General features: G+C 37.2%; 1 protein-coding gene across 5 annotated transcripts in view; it reads right to left on the bottom strand.

The window, feature by feature from the left end:
• Positions 1–253: 253 nt before the first annotated feature.
• Positions 254–26,071, bottom strand: part of SMOC2 (SPARC related modular calcium binding 2) — a 149,084-nt gene continuing 123,266 nt past the window's right edge. For 2 of the 5 annotated variants that reach the window (XM_032987294.2, XM_032987298.2), the window contains exons 10-13: positions 8,426–8,528; positions 7,229–7,503; positions 4,669–4,712; positions 254–1,891 (exon numbers count right to left, since the gene is read on the bottom strand). In XM_032987294.2, the coding sequence (XP_032843185.2) occupies positions 1,868–1,891; positions 4,669–4,712; positions 7,229–7,503; positions 8,426–8,528 (446 nt within the window). In that variant the 3' untranslated portion in view covers positions 254–1,867. The remainder of the gene's footprint in view (positions 1,892–4,668; positions 4,713–7,228; positions 7,504–8,425; positions 8,529–26,071) is intronic. The other 3 variants (XM_032987295.2, XM_032987296.2, XM_032987297.2) reach the window with 3 other exon arrangements.

Here is a 26,071-nt window from a genome sequence, read left to right as displayed (position 1 = left end):
GAGGCAAGAAACCAAGCTGAAGCTATCTGGAGATAGTATCAACAAAGGATCTGGCCTCAGAATCACTATTTTGAGAACGCAATGATATGAATAAGGCATGAATGACCTTAGGAGAGAATTCAGTAAAAGAGCAAGGCAAGGGAAGAAAAGAAGATAGACACAATGTGAAGTCATGAGGTTTCTTGTAAACTTGTGTACCTGCTTCCAAACATGGCTATCTGTGTTGCAGAAGAAAAACCACGAGCATAGTTTGATAGCATACTGATCTTTAATCTATAAAGAAGATTAAATTCAAAGTTTAACAGTATAAAAGAATAAAAAATACTTTTTAAAACAAAACCACAAGATAATACACAGTTCCATCTTAGTTTCTCCTGCTGCCAAAGCTTAGAGTACACAACTTCTGGGGTACAATTCCACTGCATACAGTGTTTCCTATCACTTCAGCATATGTTGAAATTGAAACATTTTTATTTGCAAAAAAGCTTTTCCGGGTAGAAACTCAAGCCAGAGTGATATTATGAGTAGCTAGTCACATGTCAGATCCCACACATTATTTAAACAAACCATAATGAAATCACTGCTTGTTGCAACATTCTTGCCTTTTCATGTCAGCTCCTAGATGCCAGCAGTCCATCTACCACTGCATCGATCAACCCAGCGGCTTGTAATTCACAATTGTTCAAGAGCTGAACCTTTTTCACTTGGGTCCCCTGCTCTAGATTCACATCCACAAGTTCTCATTCCCCTCAAACACAAGTATAAAAAAAGCACTGGGGGGTGAAATGACAAAGAAGGTATGAAAACTTGTGAGAACTTCTTTCAGACAGCAAAGAAAAAGCCAAAGGCAGGGGCCATGTGAGCAGCCCCTCCTGATGGCAACTGTTCATCATTTGTTCAGCTTTACCACTAGTGGACCCCGAGGCAAACCTAAGAGTTGATGGGGGCAGCCAGTTGTAGGGGAAGAAAAGGTCGAACAGCCTGTTTAGCCTTCCCTGTCTCTTTATAGGTAGATTTACAATTCCAACCCACATAACTCTGCTCCTGCTTTGCACTGAGCACAGAAACATGCTTTTAGGTCCAGGCTGAACCAGACTGGAGTGACATTACAATCCACCTTGCTCCTTGTTGGCTTGTTGTATTAATAACCCAAGTGAAAACAAACAGGGGAAAAAATCCTACCAAAACTTTTAATGGAAGGCATCTCAAAAATGGATAAAAGGATACATTTTTCTCCAAGTATCCCAACTGTAGAATAACTGTTTTGAATCCATTAGTGGTTGCATTCTCATTGCATGATCTTTGGAAAGCATAATAAAAACAATAAAACCAAAATGAAATAAAATATTACCACTGATGAAAAATCTGTTCAGTTAAAAAATGCAAAACCAAGTAAACAGCAATTTACACACTTCCCTCAGTCCTGCAAACCTGAAACATCCAACACTGCTTGGACAAAATTGAGAATACAGTAGACTTCTCAGCATAACTCTACTTAAATGACAGTATTGATTAAGAAAAACAAGGCATACTATTGAAACCAAAATAGATAGAATCAGGTTTCTATGCTACTGTTTACCAAAAAGCTATTTTTAAAATATGGTTTAAATGCAAACTTTTACATCTCCAACACGTTTTACATATTTCAGACAACAAAAGAATACACATACATTGTATGTGATAATTTTTTAAAACTAACCATTACATTTTCACAGATTAAAAAAAAAAGTCTGCTTAAATATTTCATTTCTACAAAGTGAATTTACATTTTTAAGTACAAAGTGCAAATACTACAGTTGTTTTTATTGCCTTTTGGTGAGGAAATCTCCCACATGTCAAAGAGATCTGCCTTGGATCAGTAAGTTGTTCACCCTTGCTTCTTAGAAACCTGCTGAGAGAAAGACGGAAAAATTTGCATTATTAATAATGTTTTCAAGTAATCAAGTATAAGCATTTATCTCTATTTTTCAGCAGTGTCCACATGCCACTGTCAGAACAAGAGTTCTGCACAAATATATATGGGGAATAAAAAAACCCCTACCCTGTAGTCCTTCATGGCATCTACAAACAGTGTATGAACAACATCTTTACTATTTCTTACCTATGGCCTCTTTAAATCTATACCTGTCAAACACAGTTCTAGCAACTGCACGGGCAAGTCCCTGGTGCAATATACCCTTCTATGGCATATGATGTATAAGGAATGGGCTGCTGGCCAAAGTCTTATGGACAATCTATAGTTTCCTTGTAAATTTTTTGCTAGGCTGCAAAAGACCCTCTGGGTTTCATTGACAGTGTGTGTGCGTGTGTATGTGTATGTTTTTTGGGGAGGGTGGAGCTGAGCAAGGAAAATATACCTGGCCACTACCCCAATTCTGTCAGATCCATCATGTATTTGACCTCTTTTAGTGCAACCACAGCTGAGACTCAGTTAGAAAATTAATATAGGTATGTGTATCTTCTTTCTTTCCATAAACTTGTATGTGCAGGTACACATACAGATATGTACATATGTTAAAAAAAACATTCAGAAATACATGCCTAAGCATACATAAACATATATATATAACTGACCAGCCACTATAAACTAGTAGAAAATGAGCTCTTGAGTGCCCATCTCCTGAGTGGTGCAAATCTGATCACACCTTCTTAGATGGGTGGTTTCCTTTGAGTGGCTCCTACCCAGCCCAGTTGCTTTTCAATAACTTCAAGTAAAAGCTTTTGTGATGAAAGCCACCTTCTGCATTTGCAGCCTTGTATTGTTTAAGTATGAAACTGCCAACAGATGGTTTGCTGAGCCAGCCTTAATTCAAGGCTATCATTTGTCAGTAACAGCTTTTAAAATAATTGGTGCTGAGTCAGCAAAATTATAGGACAAAATTAAAAAACATAGACGCTCTAGGACACTTTTATTATAGATTCTGCAAGTCAGGATCAGATTACAAGAAAGGGGAGAGGGCTTGTCATGCTTCAAGTGTAATGCACGTGTGCCAGTAATTGCCATTATATAATTAAAATAACCCCTTTGAATGTTTCTGAGTTCTGACAGGGTAATTGTTTTCAGGCTGCCTTGTTTAAAGCATAAGTGATTTGTGGGGGGAACTTGAAAAGTTAAGACCACAAACATTTGTTTAAACAAACAGAAACTTATCACATCCCTCTAGCTGTGAGAATATTTTATACTCCATCAAAGGTATGTAGGAGGTCTCTGGTAGAATCCACAACCAATGCTGAGCTTGCCTTAGGAAGTGTGAACCTAACATCAAACAAATCAGAGATAAAGCAAGTAACAAATTGACCAGCAACAATGAGAGGAAGATTTCTTCTGGCTTGTGAGGAGGTTCACAGTGAGTTTGTTTTTTAACAAATTAATCTAGCTTTCTGATAGATAAGAAGACATTAACCACCACTATGGTTTTGGAATATTTTTAAACAAATTTCTATTTTCCCAGCTGCAGGGCTACCTCAGCTGTTCTTATATGTTTATATGAACATTTAAAAAAAAAAAAAATATATTTACTGATGTTTTTGTGGGCATTACTAATTTAATTCCCCTAACTAATTAAAAACTGAAGCAAGAATGGTACGAAGATGATTCTTTTCCTAGGCCATTCAAATAACTGTCACACTCACAAGTCCTTCTTCAGACCTATGCAAAAGTGTTAAGAAGTTGTGCCCATGTTGTCCAGAAAACTGAATACTTAGGATTAATGATTATAAAAATAGATAAACACAAATGAGAAACCATTTTTTAACCTTTTTTCTTCAGCTTCCACTCAAGCCCCTCCTTTTCAATGTATACCTTTCCTTGATTTAAAAACTCTGCTTTTGTGCCTTTTGTAACTCTGAATGCCTTGGCTACCTGAATAGCCAAAATGCCATGAATGACATACAATGGTGTTATTTGGAAAAGAAAGATCAAGTCTTTACAGAAAATTGATGAAAAAAACAAATCACAGATTATCTTTTCGGGGCATTCGACATTTTATTTGCTACAAACATTCTGCAGACCTAACCAATTTTAGTTTTAACATACATCAGAAGACTGATGAAAATCCTAGTTGTCCAGCATCATTTTGCTCAGCCAGCAAAGGCATTTGAAATTGACAGCTCTTTTCTGTACAGTAAGATTCTAAAAGCTGTTTAAAGTCACCATATAGAAATTCAGTGGGGTTTGTGATATGTACAGACTTTCATAGGGCATGGGAAATGCATGGCTTTGTTCACAAAGAGTAATTTCAATCAATGTAAGTTTGTGTTTATAGCATGGCACACAGATAAGTTAACAGAATTCAGTTAAAGCGAAAGGTAAAGGAAGATAGTGCACATTTAAAAGTGTATGGAAATGCTGTCATTCAGGAATGCAGAAGACTCATATGAGGGCTCAATGACACTCATCTAATTATCACTAACCTATAAGCCAATTTACTAGAAACATCCACTTTGCATTTATGCACATTTACTCTGCACCTGTAGTTGACTTACTTAGCTCTCCTTAGATAGAACTTAAGTCAAAATTTGTTAATTGGGGTGCTGATCCACATTTTCCTGTCAAGTCTGCAGAATGGCAGATTATTGCAGTTTGAAGCTGCATTGCTATCCATTAAAACCCCAAGAATTTCAGTTGGGCAAGGCAAGAATGGAGATCTTGCTCTCCTCAATACTCACCTGCCTGCTGGATGATGTGCTCTCAGTGTTGGTTTTAGGGGCCGCTAAAGGAAGGAAAAGAAAACATTATAAATATGGTTTGCAAATTATATGTAGCATCCAACTGAAGCCCTCATTCTGAAGTGGTATTTTGTAGAACAGGGTATCTGCACAGCTTTCTATAAATGAGACAAATTATTTCAGATCTTTCATTGAAAGACACACTTTTTTCTTTCCTCAATACAGGTGTTGCTTCTTTCATGGAGTTATACGGAAGTTGAATGGCAGCATTTCTTGTCAGTTAATGTGTGCCATTTGCTCAGGACAGATTGTGCCTAGTCAGTGTCAAGCATTTCAAACTTACTAAATCTTTAGTAGTAAAGATTGCCTATGATCCCTGGTGAGAAAGAAGCATGGACAAGCAGACTGTCTGGCAAGCATTCATTTTGCTTAAAGATATTGCACAGGAAGACCTCTATGGACCAAAGACATTGTTCACATTTAATCTGTAAAACAACAAGATTATCGCTGTTTTTTAAGTTTCTCGGTGGCAAAGCCCAAGATAGTGCTCTAAATAGGTTAAAAAATAAACAGCTTCATGAGTCTGCTGGCCCATTCAACTTTACAAGCAAACCTGGGGGGCTAGGGAGGAACTCGCTCTCTTGGTTTTCCATGTCAGCTTGCTAGTCAGTCAAGCTGTCCTGGGACAAAGAGGAACAAAACTGGACCTTGAAAAATACTGCAGCAACTTGTAATCCCCTGAGAAATTATGTTTTGCAATTCTCTGGCTTTTGTATTGCTTCAGACGGCTCTCAGAAGACACCTGGGACTCACACAGAATGATCAGAGCCACCTCCTTATCTCATTTCTCACATCTTGGGTGATGGGGTCTCACCTAGTCCTAGAAATATAACTCTGGCTGCAGTGAACTGGTGATTGATTTATTTTGTGCATCTGAAAGGATTATCAGAAAGGAAATTTGAATTATCAAACTGGAGAAAACAGAACAGAATGCTGATATCCCAACAAAAGCAATTTTTACTGTTCTTATCTTTAAAAGTATGTTTTCATAGGAAAGTAACCAGATTATATGATTTAGAATTTTTTTCCAACTGGATGCCACTAGTTTTTTCAATGCAAAAGTTCTGAAACATTTTTCCTTTCCAAAAATTAATGTTCTCATTATTAACTATATTTTTTTGGAGAAGCTCTGTCAAAAATCTCCAGTTACTGTGAACATAATTTTTATTTTAGCTAAATCTGTGTGTGATCTTCATATAATTTCACGTATCTTACAACTTTCTTTTCCAAAATAAATAAGCAGTTTATCCTAATCTTTGTTTTTTCACTGGAATGGGCACAGGAAAATCTGGGGTTTGCTTTGAGTCTTGTTATAGCTTTCCTTTATGTCCTGGGGCAATGAATTTAGACCCAAATTTCATCTACAATAAGAGTCCAAGGAGTGTCAGCTGCAGCAGGTCAGAAGTGTCTTGAAAGGGATGCTAACATATCAAGTGACCATAATGACCTCCACTTTAAAACACTGGTCTGCCAAATAGTGTAAATGAAAAAGAAGGTGTTATGTTTCAGTTTCCACATATATAGCATAGAGATAACAACAGTCATCCACCTTTCAATACATATTTTTTTGCTTCCATCACCTAAGCGAAAATTGCAAGGTATTATTATATGGTCCACAAAAAACACATGAAAAAAAAAATCCTGGATTTGATATATTTATTTTGAGACACCTGTTTCTGTAAGCCATAGACAATTTACTTTATTAGTACAATGTAGACTATTCTGTCCTTTTGCAGTGCTCCCTTTCTAGTCTTGAATACAACCAATTTTGTGGAAAACATTTTATTTATGACTGCGTTTCCCACTTGACTTTCTTTTCATTTCCTATGACACCTTTTTTTTTATAGCCATGGCTTCATTTTAAGGTCCCAGACAAATAAAACAATTTGCCTATACTCATATTCTACAACTTTTTACAGTATGGGGATCTACTGTTGTTGTTTACAATGATTTTTTAAAAAATTCTTCCTCTTTTTCAGGAACTGTAGTTAGCTGTTCCCCTTTCTATCAGTTTGGCATCAAGGTAAGGTGACTGTATACCAATGGTTGTTCCACCTATTTGGCAGATGACCACATTCCTCACTGTATCTCTAAACCACATTTGAGAAATTAGAAGTCATTAGAGAAATCTCAACAATGTGCTTCCTTCACAGCAAGAATCCAAAAAGCACAGGTGTGATATTTCTACTCATTCAGGACATAATATTGTAATAACATTAAACTGGCTTTTCAATGACTGTTAATGCTGTTGTATCCTTTTAGGTTTCCTACTGTAATACATCTAATGGTCAGAATCAATGGGAAGTTTCTGATTCTGTTGGAGCAGAGTGATGATTTGCCTACACAGAAGCTGCTTTCCTGCCATCTGTCCCAAGCAACAGCTGCATTTAGCTACAGGCAGGTGTATTCTTTTATTTTGTGTACTTCTAGCATATACAAATACCAGACTTCATCAGCTTTGAAGAATCTAGTGTAAAAGGTAGTTAGAAAGGGTTCTTACTATGGCGTTTCTTTGTTTCTGCTTTACCTTCTTCTTTTGTTACTCCCAAGCAGCCCATTAATTCTTGAACTGACAAGGACTTATCATTGTTCACATCACAGTATTCCACAAACTTTTTCACACATTTTTTGGGTTTTGATTTCTTTCTTAGGAATCTCTTAAATGGCTTGATTTCTTTCTTGCCAATGTCACCACTGGAATTTTTATCTAGCTGTTTGAAATACCAGTGGACCACTCTCTCTTCCAGAGTATGATTTGGATCAGGCTCTGAAACCCTGAAATAGAAAACAAGAGTTTAGTCTTAATTCTGATACATAAACCTCAGTTTATATCTTTATTTCAGAATAGTTTAATCATTGTCAGATGCTTTGTTACATAAATCTCCCTGCTTTTGGCCACTAGCTTCTTGTAGTGAATCCCTATTTTTTCACAATGGCCAACTGTATCTTAAATTTTACACTAAGGGCTGGAATCTGCTCTTAGTTAACTCTCTGAAATTGTGTTGAGGTCAGCACCATACTTGGGAAACAGTGCTTTCCCCTTTAATTTCCTGAAACAGGAAAGTGAAGAGAGAAATAAAAGAGAAAAAGACAGTTTCATAGATGGCAGATACATTAAAATGCATAATATACCCAACTGAATTAGGACAACAGTCATCTTCGCCAAAGACCTAGGCTCCAATTACAACCCTCAATGGATGCTCTTAGAGATAAAACACCTAAATGTATTGAATTACAGGGTAAGTTATAACAATAACAGCCACCTCTTCTTCAGATGGTAAACCTGACCTGCAGACACCCAAAGTTTGATAGCACTTATGCATTTTTAATTCTACCTGTGACTGTTGACAGCATTGGTTTTGTTTACAAACAACTAGGCAAAATATGAATCAGGAAGGTAGCATACATTCATCAAGTAAAGACTGAGAGGAGAACAAAGACTGAGTGAGACACAGCTGCAGCAGCATCTACAGATAAACTCTAAGATGGGCTGCTACTGAGAATTCAGCTATCAAGGGCATTTCTGTTTAGTAGACATAGTCCACAACAGTAACTTTGAAGTAAACTTTCCTAGATAGGTACTTGGAAATTTACCCTTTGTGAAGGCAGAAGAAGAATTACTTCTCAAATCCCTCAACAATTCATTCACCACTGCCAGAATTCTTTTAAAGACACACGAAAAGGAACTGAAACCCACCGGCTAGAAGACAGTGATGGATCAGAGACTGCGTGCACCATATCCGTGGACAGTGCATCCAAAACACTAGTCAGGAACTCATTCTTCTTGGCCCCAGGACAACCTAGAAAACCAGAATTTTTTCTTTTCTCATTTCCTTTTTTTACAGCATTTAAATTCCAACAGTAGTTCAAACTTAGAGCTAAATGTGATTCCCTGTACACAAATTCCCATCAGTTGTGGACAAGCTCATAACATTATTCAAAGACAAGCATCTAAATTCAGGTACATATTTGCAACATAGAGCAGGAAAAGAAAAACACCCTTTTAAACTCAAGCAAGTGGGAATCTGGTTTGCATACCTTACGTTCCTTTCTTCCAATTTTGGCCATTATTTTTCCTTCTTTAAGATATTTTTTCAATGGGTGTTACATTTTGAAAAGAACAGCTTTGAAACAACAAAAGTTTGCATGTGACACAGACCGTTTGAAACATAGACTAGAAACCCACAGCACAACAACACCTTCAGATTTCCACTTTTTCTCCTCTGAACTACCAATGGTTTTCTCAACATATATTCTCTGAGTGCATTGGTTTTCCTCTCTGTAAAATGGCAGTCAAGTCCTTGCCTCTTTCACTTTTCTCTTGGACAGGGGTTAACTCCCACTGTTGAGCACCTAGCCCTATCAGATGCTGTTAGCTGGTACTTTGGTTCATACTATGGGATCTATGGTGATGCTAGATCATCCTCATAATTACATTCCCTATGCCATGAAGTTCTTCTCTGAAAGAAACTGACAGCATATGTCAGACACATAATACATCAGATAAACATATACTGAAAGATCCACTCTTAGAGCAGTGCAGCTGGAGCAGATAAATTCATCAGACAAGTGCATGGATGTTGACACATGGAGGTTTGCTTATACAATGCATCTGACTCCTCTCCTCTTCCCTAGCGCCCTGAGCCAAGAATCGGGTCTTCCCCTAATCCTGCAATATCTGAGTTAACTCTAGGATGATCCATGAGCAGTGACACAGAGATGACAAGCTTGAAGCTGGAGCCCATGGCAGGACTTTCACAGACAAATCTGTGCTGGAGGCCTGCTTATCCACAGTTCTGTTCTTAAGTGAAAAAGGGAAACACTTTGAAGTGTTGTGGAAAAGGAAGATTAGTCAATCAGTAAGGATTCATTATTTCATTACACTTCTCAGAGAACTCTGGAGCAGGCAGTAGGATTATCTGAGCCAGAAAAGCCTCATCTTGCCCATCAAATTATTTTTTAATACATCCTATGTTGATCCAAGGAAATGAACTTGTGTTATATTAGCCTTTAGCTGTGTTGCAGTAAGAATAGTTCAGCTACTATGTATAGCAGTGGCACACACTACATATTATTATCTAACACATTCATGCAGTTATGAGTTCCCTGTCTCTTACATGTTTACCTTCAGCACCAGGGACATTTTATTCTGGTAACTGCAAACGGTGTACAACAGGAATTTACTGAAACAAGTTTCACTGCACTAAAAGTACACATCTGAAACCAGTTGTCACTCTCGTAGATATGTTCCTCTTCACTTAGCCTTTAACCAGTTGGGATTTTTTCTTGTTACAACCAGGAAAAAAATAAAAAAGAAAGAAAAAAAAATAACCAACTCAACAGCTGTGACTATAACCCTAAATTTGAGTTCAGTGAGATGGGCACCTGAACTTTCTCTGTAAGGCACAGAAATGAGAAGGGTGACAAGAGATTAACAGACAGGGACAGAAGACTATACCAGCAGGTTCCTGGCAGCATTCAGTGCATAATTCAAAAGTATATTCTCTACAGCGAAGAGCTTGCTGGTAAGTAAGGCTCAGGCACTGTGATTGTGTAAATTGTGCATTGTGATTTAAATGAACCCATGTAACTTTGCAAGTCACAAAAGCACATTTGCCCAGAGATAATCAGGCAGAGCCCAAGAAGTACCCATGCAGAAGGCGTATCCAGCTGTGTTAACATGTCAACCTGCCAGAATCAAGCAACTAAGTCTCTGAGCAACCTACTGAGCTCAGCACTACATCTTGCTAACGAGGATACTTGGCTTGTGGACCAGAGCTGGTTCTCTTCAAAGGACAGGCAAAAAGAGGTCTGTCCAAGGCTCTCCATGTAGACTGATCTTGAATGATACAAGCTTTATCCATTTCTTGCTGGGGTTGTGTTATTGTTCTCAGGCAGAAGCCTGAATCCTACTCCAAACATGAGCTGTGAATTGATACAGGGCTCTTGGAAAATGCAAACAATACCTCAGCATACAACAATGCAGCGCAATATAGAGACAAGAAAAATTGAATTTTCTTTCTCTGTCTTTTTTAGGATAGACAATAATGTTAATAATAAATTTGATTTAGGAGCTCCACCTGAGTTTTTCATGTTAGTTATTAATGTATTCCTGAAACATCTGGAAGAAACAAAAACGTATGCTTTAGGTAGTTTCCACTGCTGTCCAGGGAGCTGCTGAGTGTACATATGCTACAGATGTAGAGATCAAAATTGTGACTTAGCTTGATATTTATGAGATACAGCTAGGTAGGGGAAAGTATCAACTTCTAAATTCACAAGAAATCACGGGGAAAAAATTCCACAGTTTAAAGCCTGTCTGAAAATTTTCTCTAAGATTAAGAAAGGTTTATAAATGTGTATTGCATAAAGTTGCAATAGCAGTAGACAGCAATAGATATCTTCTCATAGAAAAGAAATCTCACTGTTAAAACAAACACAACCAGTTGCTGTGAAACATTCTAAATTATAACTCTACTACTTAATGTAAAACGACACCCACAAAATCCTCAGCAGTTAAATACAGAGAAAATATTCAGTTTCTCCCAATTATAATTTTTGCTGATGTGTGGGCAATCACACAGCAATTTACCTCACAGTAAAATCTCTGTTCGTTGCAGGTGTTATTAACTCAGAATAATTCTCCTGAGGCTTCACGCTGAGCTTTAATTTTCAACTAACTTGCGGATGAAATAGCAAGACTGGGGGAGCTTTAGCTTGATTGTAATGAATAATTCACTCTTACTGGACTAAATACAGAAAGGGAAAGACTAGTCCCTTATGGGAGCCTTATGCTTCTCACTATGGTTTATGTGCTTCAGTTTCTTCTTCTGCAGCTGCTTGCCCTGTGTGGATTTGACAGCTTACATAAATAATAATTTGTTGTTAAAAGGTTGAAGTTGAAACCACATGGAGTTAACCTACAGGTCCAGAGATGTAACACAGACCTGAGTGTTTGCTTTTAGGATAGGTTTACCCAGAGCAAACCTTAGACCAGCAAATACATACCACAAATGATGGGAATATACAAACACCTCATTTCAGCTATAATATAAAGGTAATCAAAGAATCGTTATTATACATTATATATCTCATGTGTACACGTCTCTCTATAAATATATCTACCTTTAGTATTGAGTATGGATTTTTGGAGTTAAATCTATGGGGCAGTTGTCTATAAACCTTATAAAATATGCACCCAAATGCATTGGAGCTCCGTGCTTGTTAATAATAATATACTACTGTCAATCTTGGAAGATTATCTTTTACAGCACATCTGAAGTCATGGTTAGAAAAGTCTTTGGTTCATTTCTATAAAAATGTGAATACAGTAGATAAGATTAATCACTTTAACATAGAGTTCACATTAATCTTCCTGCAAGAGAGGAAACTGTCTTGAGTCAGTCACTCAAGTAATTAAAGGCATGACAACTTCCAACAGGCAAATCTAAAGCTTCTTTTTTATTCCCTATTTGTTAATATGAGTATCAGGGTTAGCAATGCTCTCAAATACAATGACCACTGAAATAACTCTGAAGATTACAAATAAATTTTGATCTGCCCAAAATCAGAATGATCAGAATTATTTGTGTTTTGCAGCTTTGACTTCACTGATATATAGTGGTGTACAGGAGAAAATAATTTAACCAAGTTTGTCAGTGCTACTGGTTGTCTTGGGAGAGCAGACAGTACAAAGAAAATACTTTTTCTTAGACGTTATTCTGTACACGCATATATGTACTGTTCACGAGTTTATTTCTGTTGATCCATAGAAGTCACAAGTTTGTGTCTGTCTAGGTATGTTGAGGACTATCATTTTTTGGAGGACTTCCCGAGCTCTTCCTGACCTCCATTCCAGTAAAAACGCCCTTCAGAAGATGAGCCTGGGAAATTAAATTTGTAACTCTGCCGGAGAGTAAAAGTCATAGCCTCAACAGAGTCAGTGTTTTTATGGCTCATTGCAGTTTTTCCCTTGCTAGACCTCCTGGTACCCTCTCACAAAAAGTAATTATCTACCTTTGAATCTCTACACTAGAGGGGTTGAGGGCATTATCATCTCTCCTTTTAACATTGCTCAGACTTCCTTTTCCTTTTCCTTTTCCTTTTCCTTTTCCTTTTCCTTTTCCTTTTCCTTTTCCTTTTCCTTTTCCTTTTCCTTTTCCTTTTCCTTTTCCTTTTCCTTTTCCTTTTCCTTTTCCTTCTTTTCCTTCTCCTTTTCCTTTTCCTTCTTTTCCTTTTTCATTTTCTTTTTCTCTTTCTTTTTCTTTTTTTTTGCTTTTGCTTTTGCATTTGCATTTTCTTTTTCATTTATTTTTCTTTTTTCCTTTTCCTTTTCCTTTTCCTTTTTCTTTTTCTTTTTTCTTTTTCTATTTTTCTTTTTTTTTTTTTTTTATCTTCTTTTCTTTTTCTTTTTCCTTTCTCAAATATTCTTACCGATTAAAAGAATTAAGTTAAACTCAGAGCCAAATTCTCTTTTATCTGTGCTTACCTAAATTTCAGAAATAATAAAGTATAATAGAACAGATGTTAGCTGGAGGGGAACTACAGATCCATTGCTTTGTAGCCCAAGATCTCTATGTCTAACAGGGAAGAAATATTTTTTTCTGGAGAAGGGAAGGAAGCAGATTTCAGTTCTTCACATATATTTATTTTTATTACTATTTTAAAATGATCTTTCTCTTCCAATTCCACAGGGGGCAAAACAAAAAAAGTTAACAAAAGATGCTCTTTCAAGGCCCTACCCTTCAATCCCAGGCATTCATATCATACCAAAGTGCATTAAGTGGGATTTGTTGAACTTGAGCCTGATGAAATGAGGAGTCTCACCCATAACAGTTATTTAAGCTCAGTATAAAGGAACACATTCAGAAGACATTCATCCCAACTACCTTAGACTTTTTCTTAGAATAGGATAGGTTCTCCTTTAAAATGTATCTCTTCTTCTCCATTAACTACTGAGGAAGCCCAGACAGCTAACTTATACTCCCAGGTGGTGTAAAACTGCTTGTGATGAATTCTATATGTATTTGGTTTGTAAATTCATTTAGGCACAAACTACTCTGTTATTCTTTGACTAAATGTGGAAGAAAGAAGGGATAATGTTCATAGCAGAAACACATATGATCCTATAAACAGTTTTCACAGGCAACTGAGTGACAGTTAGGCTAGGGCATTTGTTGATAAGAAAAGCAGTTACATCTATTTCAATTCTTGTAATATTATTGTTAAACAAGAAAAGGAGAATCAGAACATCACAGCATAACACAGGCTAAGTGAAACAACTAACTTTTTATTACCACTTCTTAGTTTGATTTTTCCCCCATTGGAGTTTGAAAAGCTTTTGAGAAGCAAAGTTCTTGCTGCTAACAGTTCAGACTTGTCACTGTGAGAACAGGCAGGGATGAACCAGCTGGAACACTGTAATCCTCTCAAATGACACCCAAAACTCAAAGCAAAATGTGAGAAGGTCTGTGGACCTTATTTGCTTTTTTTAAAACATTCTCTTGTAGAGTTTTACCTTTCTAGTTTTGACTGGTAACAGAAAAAATGTCTGAAAATTCAGATGATAAGGAGGTCTTGCTCCTTTGCTGTCTAACTGGACACAAGGCAGCTGATGTTTTTATTAGGTAGTCACTGCCTACACAGTATCTACCCCAGTTTTGGAAGCCAAAGACATTTCAGGATGTTGAGAAGAATATGAAATTATGAATGTTTAGATTCAGCCTGTGCCAATGAAAACTCCTAACGTTTAGAAGCTTGTTGCCTTAAAGTTTAATATGACCTGCAACACAGCCATGTGGGTCCAGCTCCAGTGTAAAAAAACACAACATATTTGACTGAAGTGTTGTTACAGTGACACAAGGCAATCAGTTCAGTGATTAGAACACAGAGAGAAGAGTTTCAGGATTAGAAAGGGGCCCATAAAAAGTCCAGAAGAGAAAAGCAACTGGATCCAATTTTCAAATGGTTATACTTCTGCTTTACGTACCATATTTTGTGACTGCCTGTCCCCGAGATATAGAGCTGGTACTTCTGACTGCAGTAACATTTTCAACAATAGCTTATTAAACTGAAATATTTTGGAATCCATTTTTTGTATAGTATGGCAGGCATCTAAATCTTCACATTATCACTCTAAGAGTCTTAACAATTAACAACCAGTATTACTTATGGAGTCAAAATACAGTCTTTTTTAGTAGACATTTATTACTTTCAATTTACTTGTATTTTCATCATGCTGTTATGATTCCTCTCAGGAGATGGGTATGAAATAACCATATTTAATTACCTCCATTTAAATATCCATTAAAAGGAAAAGCTATTACAAAAAATGTATGTTGTTGCAATTATGGAAGTGACATCAGAAGTAAGGTGCATAATTCTGTATTCCTGCTGGAAAAATTGAACTATGGGGACTTTCTTAGTGGGGATGGTTTTTACGTTACTTAATTAATCTAAGCAGCCTGCTCGTTGGAAACATGCATGGAAAACCAGTCTTTTCTACAAATTGATGCTGATATTAACCTTTCTGGATATCTCCTACTGAGACTTTTACCATTGGAGACATCAGCTGAAAATCCCAAAAGCACCCACTCTCAGCTAAAGCCACAAAAAGGCTCTCTATTCAGATACTAAGAACCAATGATCATTAAAGCAAAGAGATGAAGGAAATTCAGAGCTAAGTTAGAAACCGTTGGTGCAGCAGCACACATTTATGTGAGAGATATTTTCAGAGTCCCTGCTCACAGAGCAGTACTAGATTTTCAGAGAGAAGAGCAGAACCTTCATGCCAGTCTGTGGTTCTTACACTGCCATAACACAGGATGGATGGAGATGTAAGGCCAGCACTCCTTAAAGATATCTTTCAGTCCTGCAAAGTGTTACATGATGGATTTTTTCAAACGCACCTTTGAAACACTGCACTTTTTTTTTTTTTTTTTTTGTAAATCCAAATGTAGATGGTACAGAGCAACCCCAACCTGTGGCACACAAATGGGGAGTCCCACAGATGCAGTAACTTTGTGTCTCTCTATCTTGGAAATGAAAGCAGTGACAGAACCACCAATTATGAAGCTAAGTTACTGCTACAAGGGTACAAAGCATATGACTGGGTGGTATAGAATGAGCTGGAAAAAGAGATGGGGAAGGAAAGAGCAGAAGGAGGCAGAAGATCTACCTATATTGCAAGCAGTCAGGTGAAGTATCAGAATCTTTATCTATTCTGTATTTCGCTTATACAGATATGTACAAGTACTGAGATTTAATTAGGAGACAAATTTTCATCAATGTTATCTGTTTAGTCTTTCTTCCTCCCCCCCATAACTGGCAAATGAAACATTTTTAAATTGGATTTTCAACACAGAGGGGATCTGGGAATAAGGGGAGGCAGGCATGGCTATTTCTTGGAACATTAACTATATACTGAATTTTAACTCATTCCGAGTTTTTACAGCAGTGATTAAAAGAGGTTTATAAAATGGAAATCCTGGAAATAACTGAAGTGAAACAAGAGTCAGCAAGAACCACTAAAGCATTACTTGAACACTATGGAATGAGGCAGTTCTTGGAAACCTGGCATCAAGAAAATCTATTTCTCTCTTTATGTAGCATTTAATTTGGGATTGGCAGTTGTGTTACCTTCCTGGACACTTTCCATTAAACATGACAGATTTCCTCTGCAAATACCATTTCAAATCTCACTGGCTCATCCTTTTCTAAATAAAAAAGCTGTAAAATGACTAATACAAAAGCATAAATACACCCTAACAATTGCTCAGTATGAAACTTTTACAAGGTATGATATTATGCAAGAATGAAATGCCCTTAGTTCCTGCTGAAGGAAGTGGACATATTATGACAGACTGAAGACTCAGGCCTTAATAATTTGACAATACTCATTTAATTTAAAAATGAAGGTCTACTCCTAATTCATCATTACCCAGCTCACTTCTCCCGGGCTGACAGAGCGAGATCTCTGTAGCTACAGCAGGTTTCCAAACCAACTTTCATTGCAAATTGACATCTATTTGGAATGGATCCCCCAAGCCAAATATAATATTGTGTACCTCATTAAACCACAATAAACTAATGTTCAAGTAATGTTGAGTTTGACTTCATCCCACAAAAAGCAGGGCAATTCAGAGTTAATCATGCCACCCTTCATTTATAATTTATAGAAAGTACTGAGGAAATGAAGAGATAGTGCTTTGTAGCAAAGATCCTGCAATGACAGAAGCACAATGGAGTAAATTAAAGATGGAGATTAATGTAACTTTTTTCTAAAGTGTCTGCCAGGAAGGATGCAATGCAGCTGACTTCATGTAAAATAGTTTACAGTGTGTGGTTTGATTACAAAGTGCCTTGGGTCATTTTACAGCAGGGAGATCCAATTACATGATAACACTCCATTATGGATTATGAGGATGGTTTCTTCACTGGACCACTACGCTGTATGCTTGTTTCATTGTGTACCATGTGGTCTGTTTCCCTTGTGTGCTGCACGTCCTGTATTTGGTCAGGAACCCAGCTAGGAATATCCTGCAGCCATGCCAAGGTCTGAATTTCCATGTATTTGTGAAGAAGCCAACCCTGTCAACTTCAGCAGAGGTTGTGGAGTTTAACACTAACCAGGCTGCCCAAAGTCACTTGGTATTAACAAGTAGTATCCAATAGGGCTGAGGAGAGAGGCTATTGAAAAGTGAAAGCCATCTCAGGCCTGCTGACCATGGGATGCGAGAGGAAACAAAGAGGTAGAGAAATCCCCTATCACATCCCTGCAGTAGTCAGTCTTGGTCTGCAAAAAAACATGATCCCATTTTATACACAGGCTGACGTGACATAGACTGCTGCAAGACTAAGCATCTGTACACACTTTTAGGAGCTTGTATGTCCTATTTCTAGAGCAGGCCATGAAATCTCACTTGCTAAGACAGCAGCAGCACACGAAGGGGGTTCTCATGCATCTTGCTATCTGCTGCTGCATAAATGGAGAGAGATGGAAACAAGACATCACATTATATCTTTGTGTCCTGGGCATTGCAGAAGATAGGGAAAACACACTCTGAATGTACAACAGCAGCATCCCAAATGCTCATATCCATCAAAACTGAGTCCCTCTTATGCATGTATAATAACCTGATTTCCAGCCATGCATTTTGCAACAGTAACTGCTTGCCTGCTAGTGAATGGAACTTAAAATAATGACTCTGATTATAATTCATACACTCCACATTTCCATTCTAATTCTCTTGTGAATATTCCTTTGGTATAAATATGCATACTCTAATGTTGATTTTGTAAACAGCGGTCATTTTCCATCTCAAGTGAATGAATGTAAAGCACTCATTCAAAATTAGAGGTCCACACTCCATAACTGGAGATACCCCAAAACTGAAAATTCCAACAGACAGACTTTCAGTCCAAGAACTTTATATGACCAGAGTAAACTAAAGCCTCTGCAGATGGCTGTAAAAGAGTTCACATGCTAGACTGTCAGAAATCAATAGGTGCCTACTGCTGTTAAAACCAAAAGGCAGAAGAGACAGTAATAAGAAAAAAAGATCCTTAAACCCTTAAAAATGCCGGGGATTAGATTAAGAAATTCAATGTGTGTGTGTGTATTACAAGGACAAGATAAACAGTTAAAATCCACAAGATAAACACTTAAATTCACAGAGGGTTTTGCAGCAGTGTTCAACTATGTGTGCCATCACAAAGATCAAAGCTTAAACCAGAACAATTTCTTTATAGGAAGCAGAAGGACATGAATATGTAGTAAGGGTAGTGAAAGGAGGAGACAACTACGTAAATTAGAGAGAACCAGGTAGAAAGCCAAGGGGGAGAAAAGAGTCATGGACACCAGTGGGAAAAAAAGCTGCTTGAAGTTTCAAGCGAACTCACACAGATAGCCTGTGCTCTGACACAGACACCTTTGACATCACTGACACTGACAGAATGTTAATCTTCCCCCCCAATTCTCCTCCAAACAAAACTGTAGTTCACTGAGATAGCTCTGGTGTTCACATGAGTAGGCTTCTGGTGCTTTTGTTTTCTCTGCTTCTGCCAAAGCTATGTGGATAACCTAGCTGAATCTCTGCATCTCTAGCTGCATTTTAAGGGACAGAGGGTTTTTATATCTTCCTATTGCTTCTGGCGCTCTCAGTATGTGACCACAAAGTAGCTCTCTCTAAGCCTGGCCAGGAAACAACAATTTCATCATGTGGAAAGTGTCAGGATTGGGTAATTTAGATTTTACTCCAGTGCAGAATAAGCTTTTATTTTTTTCCTTTTTTTTTTTTTTTTTAGAACAAAACACCCCATCCCATCTTGGGCAAGTAGCTTGGTGATGAGGGCACACAGCTGAGATGGGGGAGACTGAGGTTCAACTCCCTGATCCAAACCAGACAGAGCAGGGAGTTGAAACCCTGCTTACTGTTATCCCAGCAGAGTACCCTAATCTCTGACACTAGAGAGTCAGGTTCAATTCCCTGCTCTGTCTGGTTTGGATCAGAGATTTCAACCTAGGTCCTTTCCTCTTCAAGTGAGTGCTCTAATCATTGAGCTATTGTGTATCCTCAAAAGGGTTCCTTTTGTTGTGAGCAAACTCTTCAGAACAAAGAGAGTGTCAGAAATCAGTTCTACTGATACATTAAAACATTTTCTTCAGAAAAATAACAATAGCGTCAGACTGGACAGCATGTTCTTTAAGTTAGGGCTTAATCCTGCATGGTGTAGAGAAACGCAACCAACATCTTCCAAAAAGCCTGATAAATAGGTCGAGTGCTCTTACTAGACCAAATGAATTCAGGAGCTTTAAGAAAAACATGGGCTTCAGTGCTTTGCTGGATCAAGGCCACTGCACTCTGCATACTGAAGAGTTGAATTTGCAGTAAATAAGGCTTCTGCCTTGCATATTTTGGACTCAAGGCTGTCTGCCTTACCAAACAACAGAGTTGTGGGAACTGATGCTTAAGCAGCACTTTATCATTATGCCATACTATAAGCCACCGTTTAAATTTTTTTCAGCAGTGCATATACACAAGAGAAGCCCGTTGTTTGATATATGAACTCAATAATTCTGTTGGATTTTATTTTCTAATTTTAAATCCATTCTATTTAAAATTGAGTATTTAACTCGCCTATTATTCAAGATAAATGTTTCACTTTGGAGACATAAGGAGGGTAGACAATACAACTTCCAGTGGGATAAAGTTGAATTCAGAGAACAGTTTTGAGAATAGAGGAGCTGGAGGGAATTAAACATTCAGACATCGTGGGAAAGAGTGAAAAAAAATGAAAAATCATTCATAGTAGCAACAAAAAGTGTAGGGTACTTCAGTGGTTCTATCTCAATCTGATAGTTATATTTACATTCACAACACAGACTACAAGCTTCATTTCAGGTACCTTCTTTCTTTTCATGGAAAAGGTTTAATTCAACTCCATAAATTTTAAATGGAAAGGGAACTCAGGGTTATCACACACTACCTTCAAAAACATCACCAAACTTTATGTTTAATGACAAGATTTATTAAAGCACCTAGGATTGTCTGTAATATTCAGTGTATCTTGGATTGTTCTGATGCCTGTGATTGCTGGAGCAGAATCAATCTGATCTATGAGTTTCACGGATTTATAAAGATAGAAACATCTATTGAGACAAGAGGAGAAGATGACAGTTCCACATTCAAATTTTTTAGTGACCTTTAGTTTTTCTGGTTTCTGTTTTTTCTGCATGAAAAGGGACACTTCTCATCTGTCAAGTATTTGAGAGAATCCATTAATGCTGCTGATGTGTTTTGAAATGGTTACCGGGAAACACTGAAAATAATTTAACTTCCTAGATATCAAAACACATTTTAAGAATAAATTGCTCTTCTTTTATGACAGGCATTTATCTGTAGTCTCTACTGAAAATATAATGAGTATAGAATGTCCCCACTTTATCTGTCCTGTGTTAAAGCATTCTGCTTTATCTGTAAACAGAGATAAATCACAAAGAAGGCAGCTGGGGGTTAGAGGGGTTAGAGAATAATTATTTTGCTGTTGAAGAAAGGAGTTCAAATTTTGGCTTGGCTACAAGCAAATTAACCCAATTAATTCCTACTTGTCTCCAAATTACAAATGTTACTGAGGGAAAGTGCTAAAGCTAAACAACTGAGAAAGAAAACAAAACTGAGGGGAAACATGACTTGAGCCTATACTCAGGGTATGAATCCTTACTTCAATATCAAATACATTTGTAAATAAACACATTTAAATAAAAAGTTATCCCTCAGTATTAGGTCTGAAAACAAGTCCACTTACAAGTGCCATCTGAGATAGAAGGTATACAAGGTACCCTTCTCTTTCTGCACAGTTGAATAATTTCTGAAATTAACTGTAGAAAGAGGGAAAACTTCAGCATCAAGACATTCATTGTATCCCACAATGACCTCACTTTCTGTATATCAGCCATATCTTCCCAAATAAAGAATCATTGCAGTTACGGTAAGATCCAGTGGGTCTAATGTGAGGACTTTTTCACCCTCCCTCCAGAAGACCAGATTTGATTTGGAACGAGGAGTCCAGGTTTAATAGACTCATTCAGGTAATAGTTTTATGATAAGAAATGCATGCCTCTGCTCTCACATAAACCAGAGATTTCTGACCTGCTTCCCATGGTGACTTTCTTTGGGTGGATTGTAAAGAATCAGAGCAGTGTGTATCTGTTCACATTCCTCCTTCCCCCCCAGCCTTCCACACAAAGTGACTATCAAGTGAAGGCTGCCCACAAGATCCCCCATAGCCAGATATGAATGAGAGCTAGCAACAACAAAGCATTCACCCAAATGCTTAGCTAGGTCTCCAGGCTTAAATCTCAAGCAGCTGAGGAATTTGACAAAACAAGGTTTCACTGTTGAATAAACCATTCAGTTTTTACTCTCCTAGAAGAGTCCTGCTTTCCCAAATAACCCTAGTTTCACCAAGTCACCTGCTTATGTCAGGGAAATTAATGAAATTCAAAAGTAAAAACAACTTGTGATGAACAGTGAGCCCTATTTTTCTAAACGTTGGAAGTGCCAGCACCACTTCTTTTTTACCAAGCCATACAGGGAGCTGTAAATTAAAGCCCGATTCCTGCACCTTACATGTCCAGCTACTGCTCTGCACATTAATCTCTTTCCTTGATTCAGTTGCCAAGTTTGCAATAAGGTTGTATGATGCATGTCTTGGACCACAAGTTTGGCTCCAAGAGAAATGTGTACCCTGTTAATACAGGGGTCAAAATAGCTGGTTTAATAAATCAATTTTTTATAGGAACTTCAAATGAGTCATTTTTTTGTAATCTTTACTGGATTAAACATTACCTATTGACAAACACATTTAGTGAACAAAATGCTATGTATAAATCCTGCACAGGTCATAGAATTAATGAAATGGGCTTGTAAACATGTGAGACAGATGCTGTGGCTCTGTTTGCCTTGATTTTTTTTATCAAGAAGTAAGATCAAGGGAAAAAGAAACACAGCAGACAAGGTATGAAACCAGCATTGTGTCAAAGAAAGTGGGCAGTTAAAACAGAGATGATTTCAAACAGTTCATAACATATTGGAATTATAGTGTTTGCAAAAAAAATAAACTTAGCTCAGTTTACAATAGGAAAGCATTGGAGTTTCATAAGAAAAATAGTAAAAATTAAATTAATTCAGGAAACAAAGTGATTTTTTTAATAAGAGAGACTAGCTTCCTTTGATTCAGTAGGAACCAAACTAAGTTCAGCTACAGAAACATACTTCCTTTCAAAATCTGAAATTGGGATTGTATATCTAATATTAATTATTTCTATCCATTATTCTGGCTCAATATGTCAATGTCAATGACATCTAGAGCACGTACTATCTATAGGTGCTGTTTACATAGTTTAGATAATCCCAACCTCCACAACCCAGCTGGTGTTCTAATTACGCAGAAGTATGCTTTGCACAAGCAGATAGCAAAACTTGGATACCACTAGATGATTAAGGAGGAAGAGAGATATTTACCAAAACTTCTTAATTAACTAAGCATCCTGGCTTGTCAGAGAAAAAAACTTCATAGTGCACACAGAAAATAGTCCTTTTAAATATATATGCAGCACAAAATGCATCAATCATTTTTTCAGAAGCAATCATTCTGCTTTTCTAAGAGAAAAGGTGATGAGATACAGTTGCAAGGGCTGGAAAGTTTTCTTTCATGCTTAAGTAGACTCCAATTTGCTAATAGGTCTACATGAGAAATTTGACAGATAAGTACACAGACCAGATACAAAGGGGTGAAAAATATGGACATTTCCAGTGCTGTACTTGGTAACCTACCACTCAGTAACTTTAAGATGCATGGAAATCACTGATAAATAGAGAGTGTGGGTATGCTCGTGGAGTTCTATCGTATGTGCAGTGAACCCAACAATGAGCTGTTGAGCTCACCGACATAGCATAGAGTAACTTTTCTCCCTTGGAGGAATGTGTCACACAACAACCTCCAGGCAAACAATGCAGACACATACAAGTGCCTACAGGAAAGGTGGGCTGGCCAGAGAAGTTCATCCCACTTCTGATAGGGAATAGTTCAAAACCCCTGCTAGGTCTCACTGATAGGAAAAGGTGCAAAGAGTTCACTCATCACATCTCACCCTCAGCCCAGGCTCATGCCTGAGCAAGCTGGACTCTGCCACATGTGGAAGGAGTTAATTGTCCCAACACATCTCAGCACAAGGGTGCACACAGCTGGTGTCATCCCAGCCTCACTTCCCACAGCCCTTCCGGAGCCCAGTGTCTGAGCTGGCTCATGCAGAGGAGAGCAGAAGCAGAGGAACAAACCTCCACTCAGATGTTTGGAGAGCAGAAGACATGACACCTACAACTCCAGGTCCCAGCATCACTTTCAAGGAAAAGTTAGTATTTGTGAGAGATACCTGGATTGTAACACCCTCTAAATAAACCTTCCTACTGAACCTCACTTATTTCTTCCCTAAAAAGCAATAAAGACACTAATGAAAATATAAGAATTCTCTATACTGAGCTTTTTGTAGGGATCCATAGGTATACTGTCCTGGTTATCAGCGTCATTTCTATCATTTTAAACTGTAACAGAACTGGTTAGAGTGAGATTATTTTTCAATTAAAAACAATGAATTAGAATCAGAATTTGAACAATAGTTTTACAGATTAAATAAAATAGAAATCTTCTTTAGAGCAAGTAACTGCCAAGAATTCCAATAAACTATTATCTACTAAGTCAATTACAAACCTACTTTCAAGCAGTTATTTATTTAATCATCTGGATGATATCGTCCAATGTTAGAGGAAGTACTGATATAATACATAATTACTTATTTTTCTTTTTCTTTGTAAAATGACACCTAACAAATTTTAAAATTCTGATAGCAAAACCACTGCTTTCTTAATTTTGAATAGTACAGTTGAGTGAGGCTAAGGAAAATTGTATGTCTAAAGTATGTCACAACAATTCATTACAGAGAGCAGAAATAGGATAGAGCTCACAGAATGGGTTCAGTTCAGTTCAATACATGAGAAAACTCTTTACTCAGCTACAATATATTCATAAGTAGAACCTGTTTAACACCCTTTCATAAGAGAGCGAGTTGAGAGGCATAAGAGGATCTCTAGGTGTACATATGTGTGTGTTAATATAAACACAGATTTAAATTTAGGGCTATGTAAGCTATCATATAAAAGCTTTTCATCTGCATAAATCAGAAACACATTATTCCTGTATGGTGAAATTACAAGCACACATCACTCCAGACAAACACCAGGAGAAACTGTACCCCAGTGCATCTTCACAAGCTACATAAACACATTGCATTTGTGGAAAAAAAAAGAATCCAAAACTGTCTTTTATAAATATTTTAGATAGTTTTAAAACATTGTATTAGGAATATGTTTTGTATCCTTCCAGCTCTTTCTTTGATACTGTGAATTCAACTAAACAGATCTCAGAGGGACATAAAAATTCTAACTAATAAAATACTCTTCTAAATAACTTAAAATTTACTTTCTGCATTCAAAACCTAATGGTTCAAGTACCAGATACACTGAAAAATTTCCAACGGTTGAAATATGTGTTACGTATCTTAATGGAAAACCAGGAATCTTCTCTTTTCAGTGGTTCAGAGATCTTGTTTCGTGTCCATTCAAATACTACTTCTCTGAACTGAAATTAAGGGGATGTAAATCTCCAGCGAACATGAAGGAGTAACTCTTTTTAGTCACTGGTGATTATTTAGATGCACACATATACACATACATACACAACTAATGGAGCTTTTAATTATGCTTTCCTGCTTGAAATGTTGAAAATGACAGACACACAGGAATAATGGCCCGTGAGATTGTAGAACTGAATGCCAAATGTGACTTATGTGTCAAATCCAAAATGCAGTATATTCTTTTCACCACCAGATATATAGTAGATATATTAAAGCTAACTGCATAGGTGAATATGCCAGTCAATAGCTATGCCTATATTCTGCTTTTTCCTTCAAAGAGCTAGCTAAAGTTTTCAAACTCTAGGTTTATTTTCTGTGAAAAAATCTGCCCAGCTCTAGTAAAAATTTTCTGTTACATCTGTGGATGGCTACAAAACCTAGGAACTCTTAACTTATTGGCACTTTTCCCCATTATAAAGTTCACAGCACAGAAAGGTCTTTAGTGATGAATAAATCGTTAAAAAAACTGATGAATATTCACTCTGATTCTTAAATTAACTTGATTCAATAACCTTTGCTTTGCATTTAACTGTGTTATAACACTAATTTCAAGTTGGACCACTACCAGCAGATCTGGATTATGTACTCAAAGAACCCAAAATTCAGACTTGTAAGGATGCATTCTGTAACTCTCCAGTTAGAGAATAGGAGTAGTACCCTGGGAGTGAAAAACCCTGACTTTCCACTGTTTCTGAGTGCCTGCATCTCATTTATCAATAAGAGATTACATAGCACATATAGAGTATCAAGGGCTATGGAATCAACCTAAACCTTTGTCCTACAAACACTTATGCCTGGGCTTAACTTTACAACCACATGTAAAGGTTCCTTTGATTTTAATGGAACTAATCACAAGAAGAATGTGGGTAAGTGTTTGCAGGATCAGGGTTCAGCAGGTCATGAATTGTATTTTAGGAATATTTATAGTGAATTGCTTGTGGATGTCTCACAGAGCAAGCGGCTTTACCAGCAGACATTTCTAGATAGCAAACAAGTTCAAGAACTTCAGAAGTGTAAAGGGCAAAATTTGTGAATAAATTATTTCCCCAAATTATTCATGGATTTTTGCCATATGCTGACATCAGGAGTCTA

This window comes from Tyto alba, unplaced genomic scaffold (assembly GCF_018691265.1).
Source record: "Tyto alba isolate M040663 unplaced genomic scaffold, T.alba_DEE_v4.0 Super-Scaffold_22, whole genome shotgun sequence".
Classification (NCBI taxonomy): domain Eukaryota; kingdom Metazoa; phylum Chordata; class Aves; order Strigiformes; family Tytonidae; genus Tyto; species Tyto alba.
Note: the sequence above shows the minus strand (reverse complement) of the source record. Positions and strands in the feature narration are given on the sequence as shown.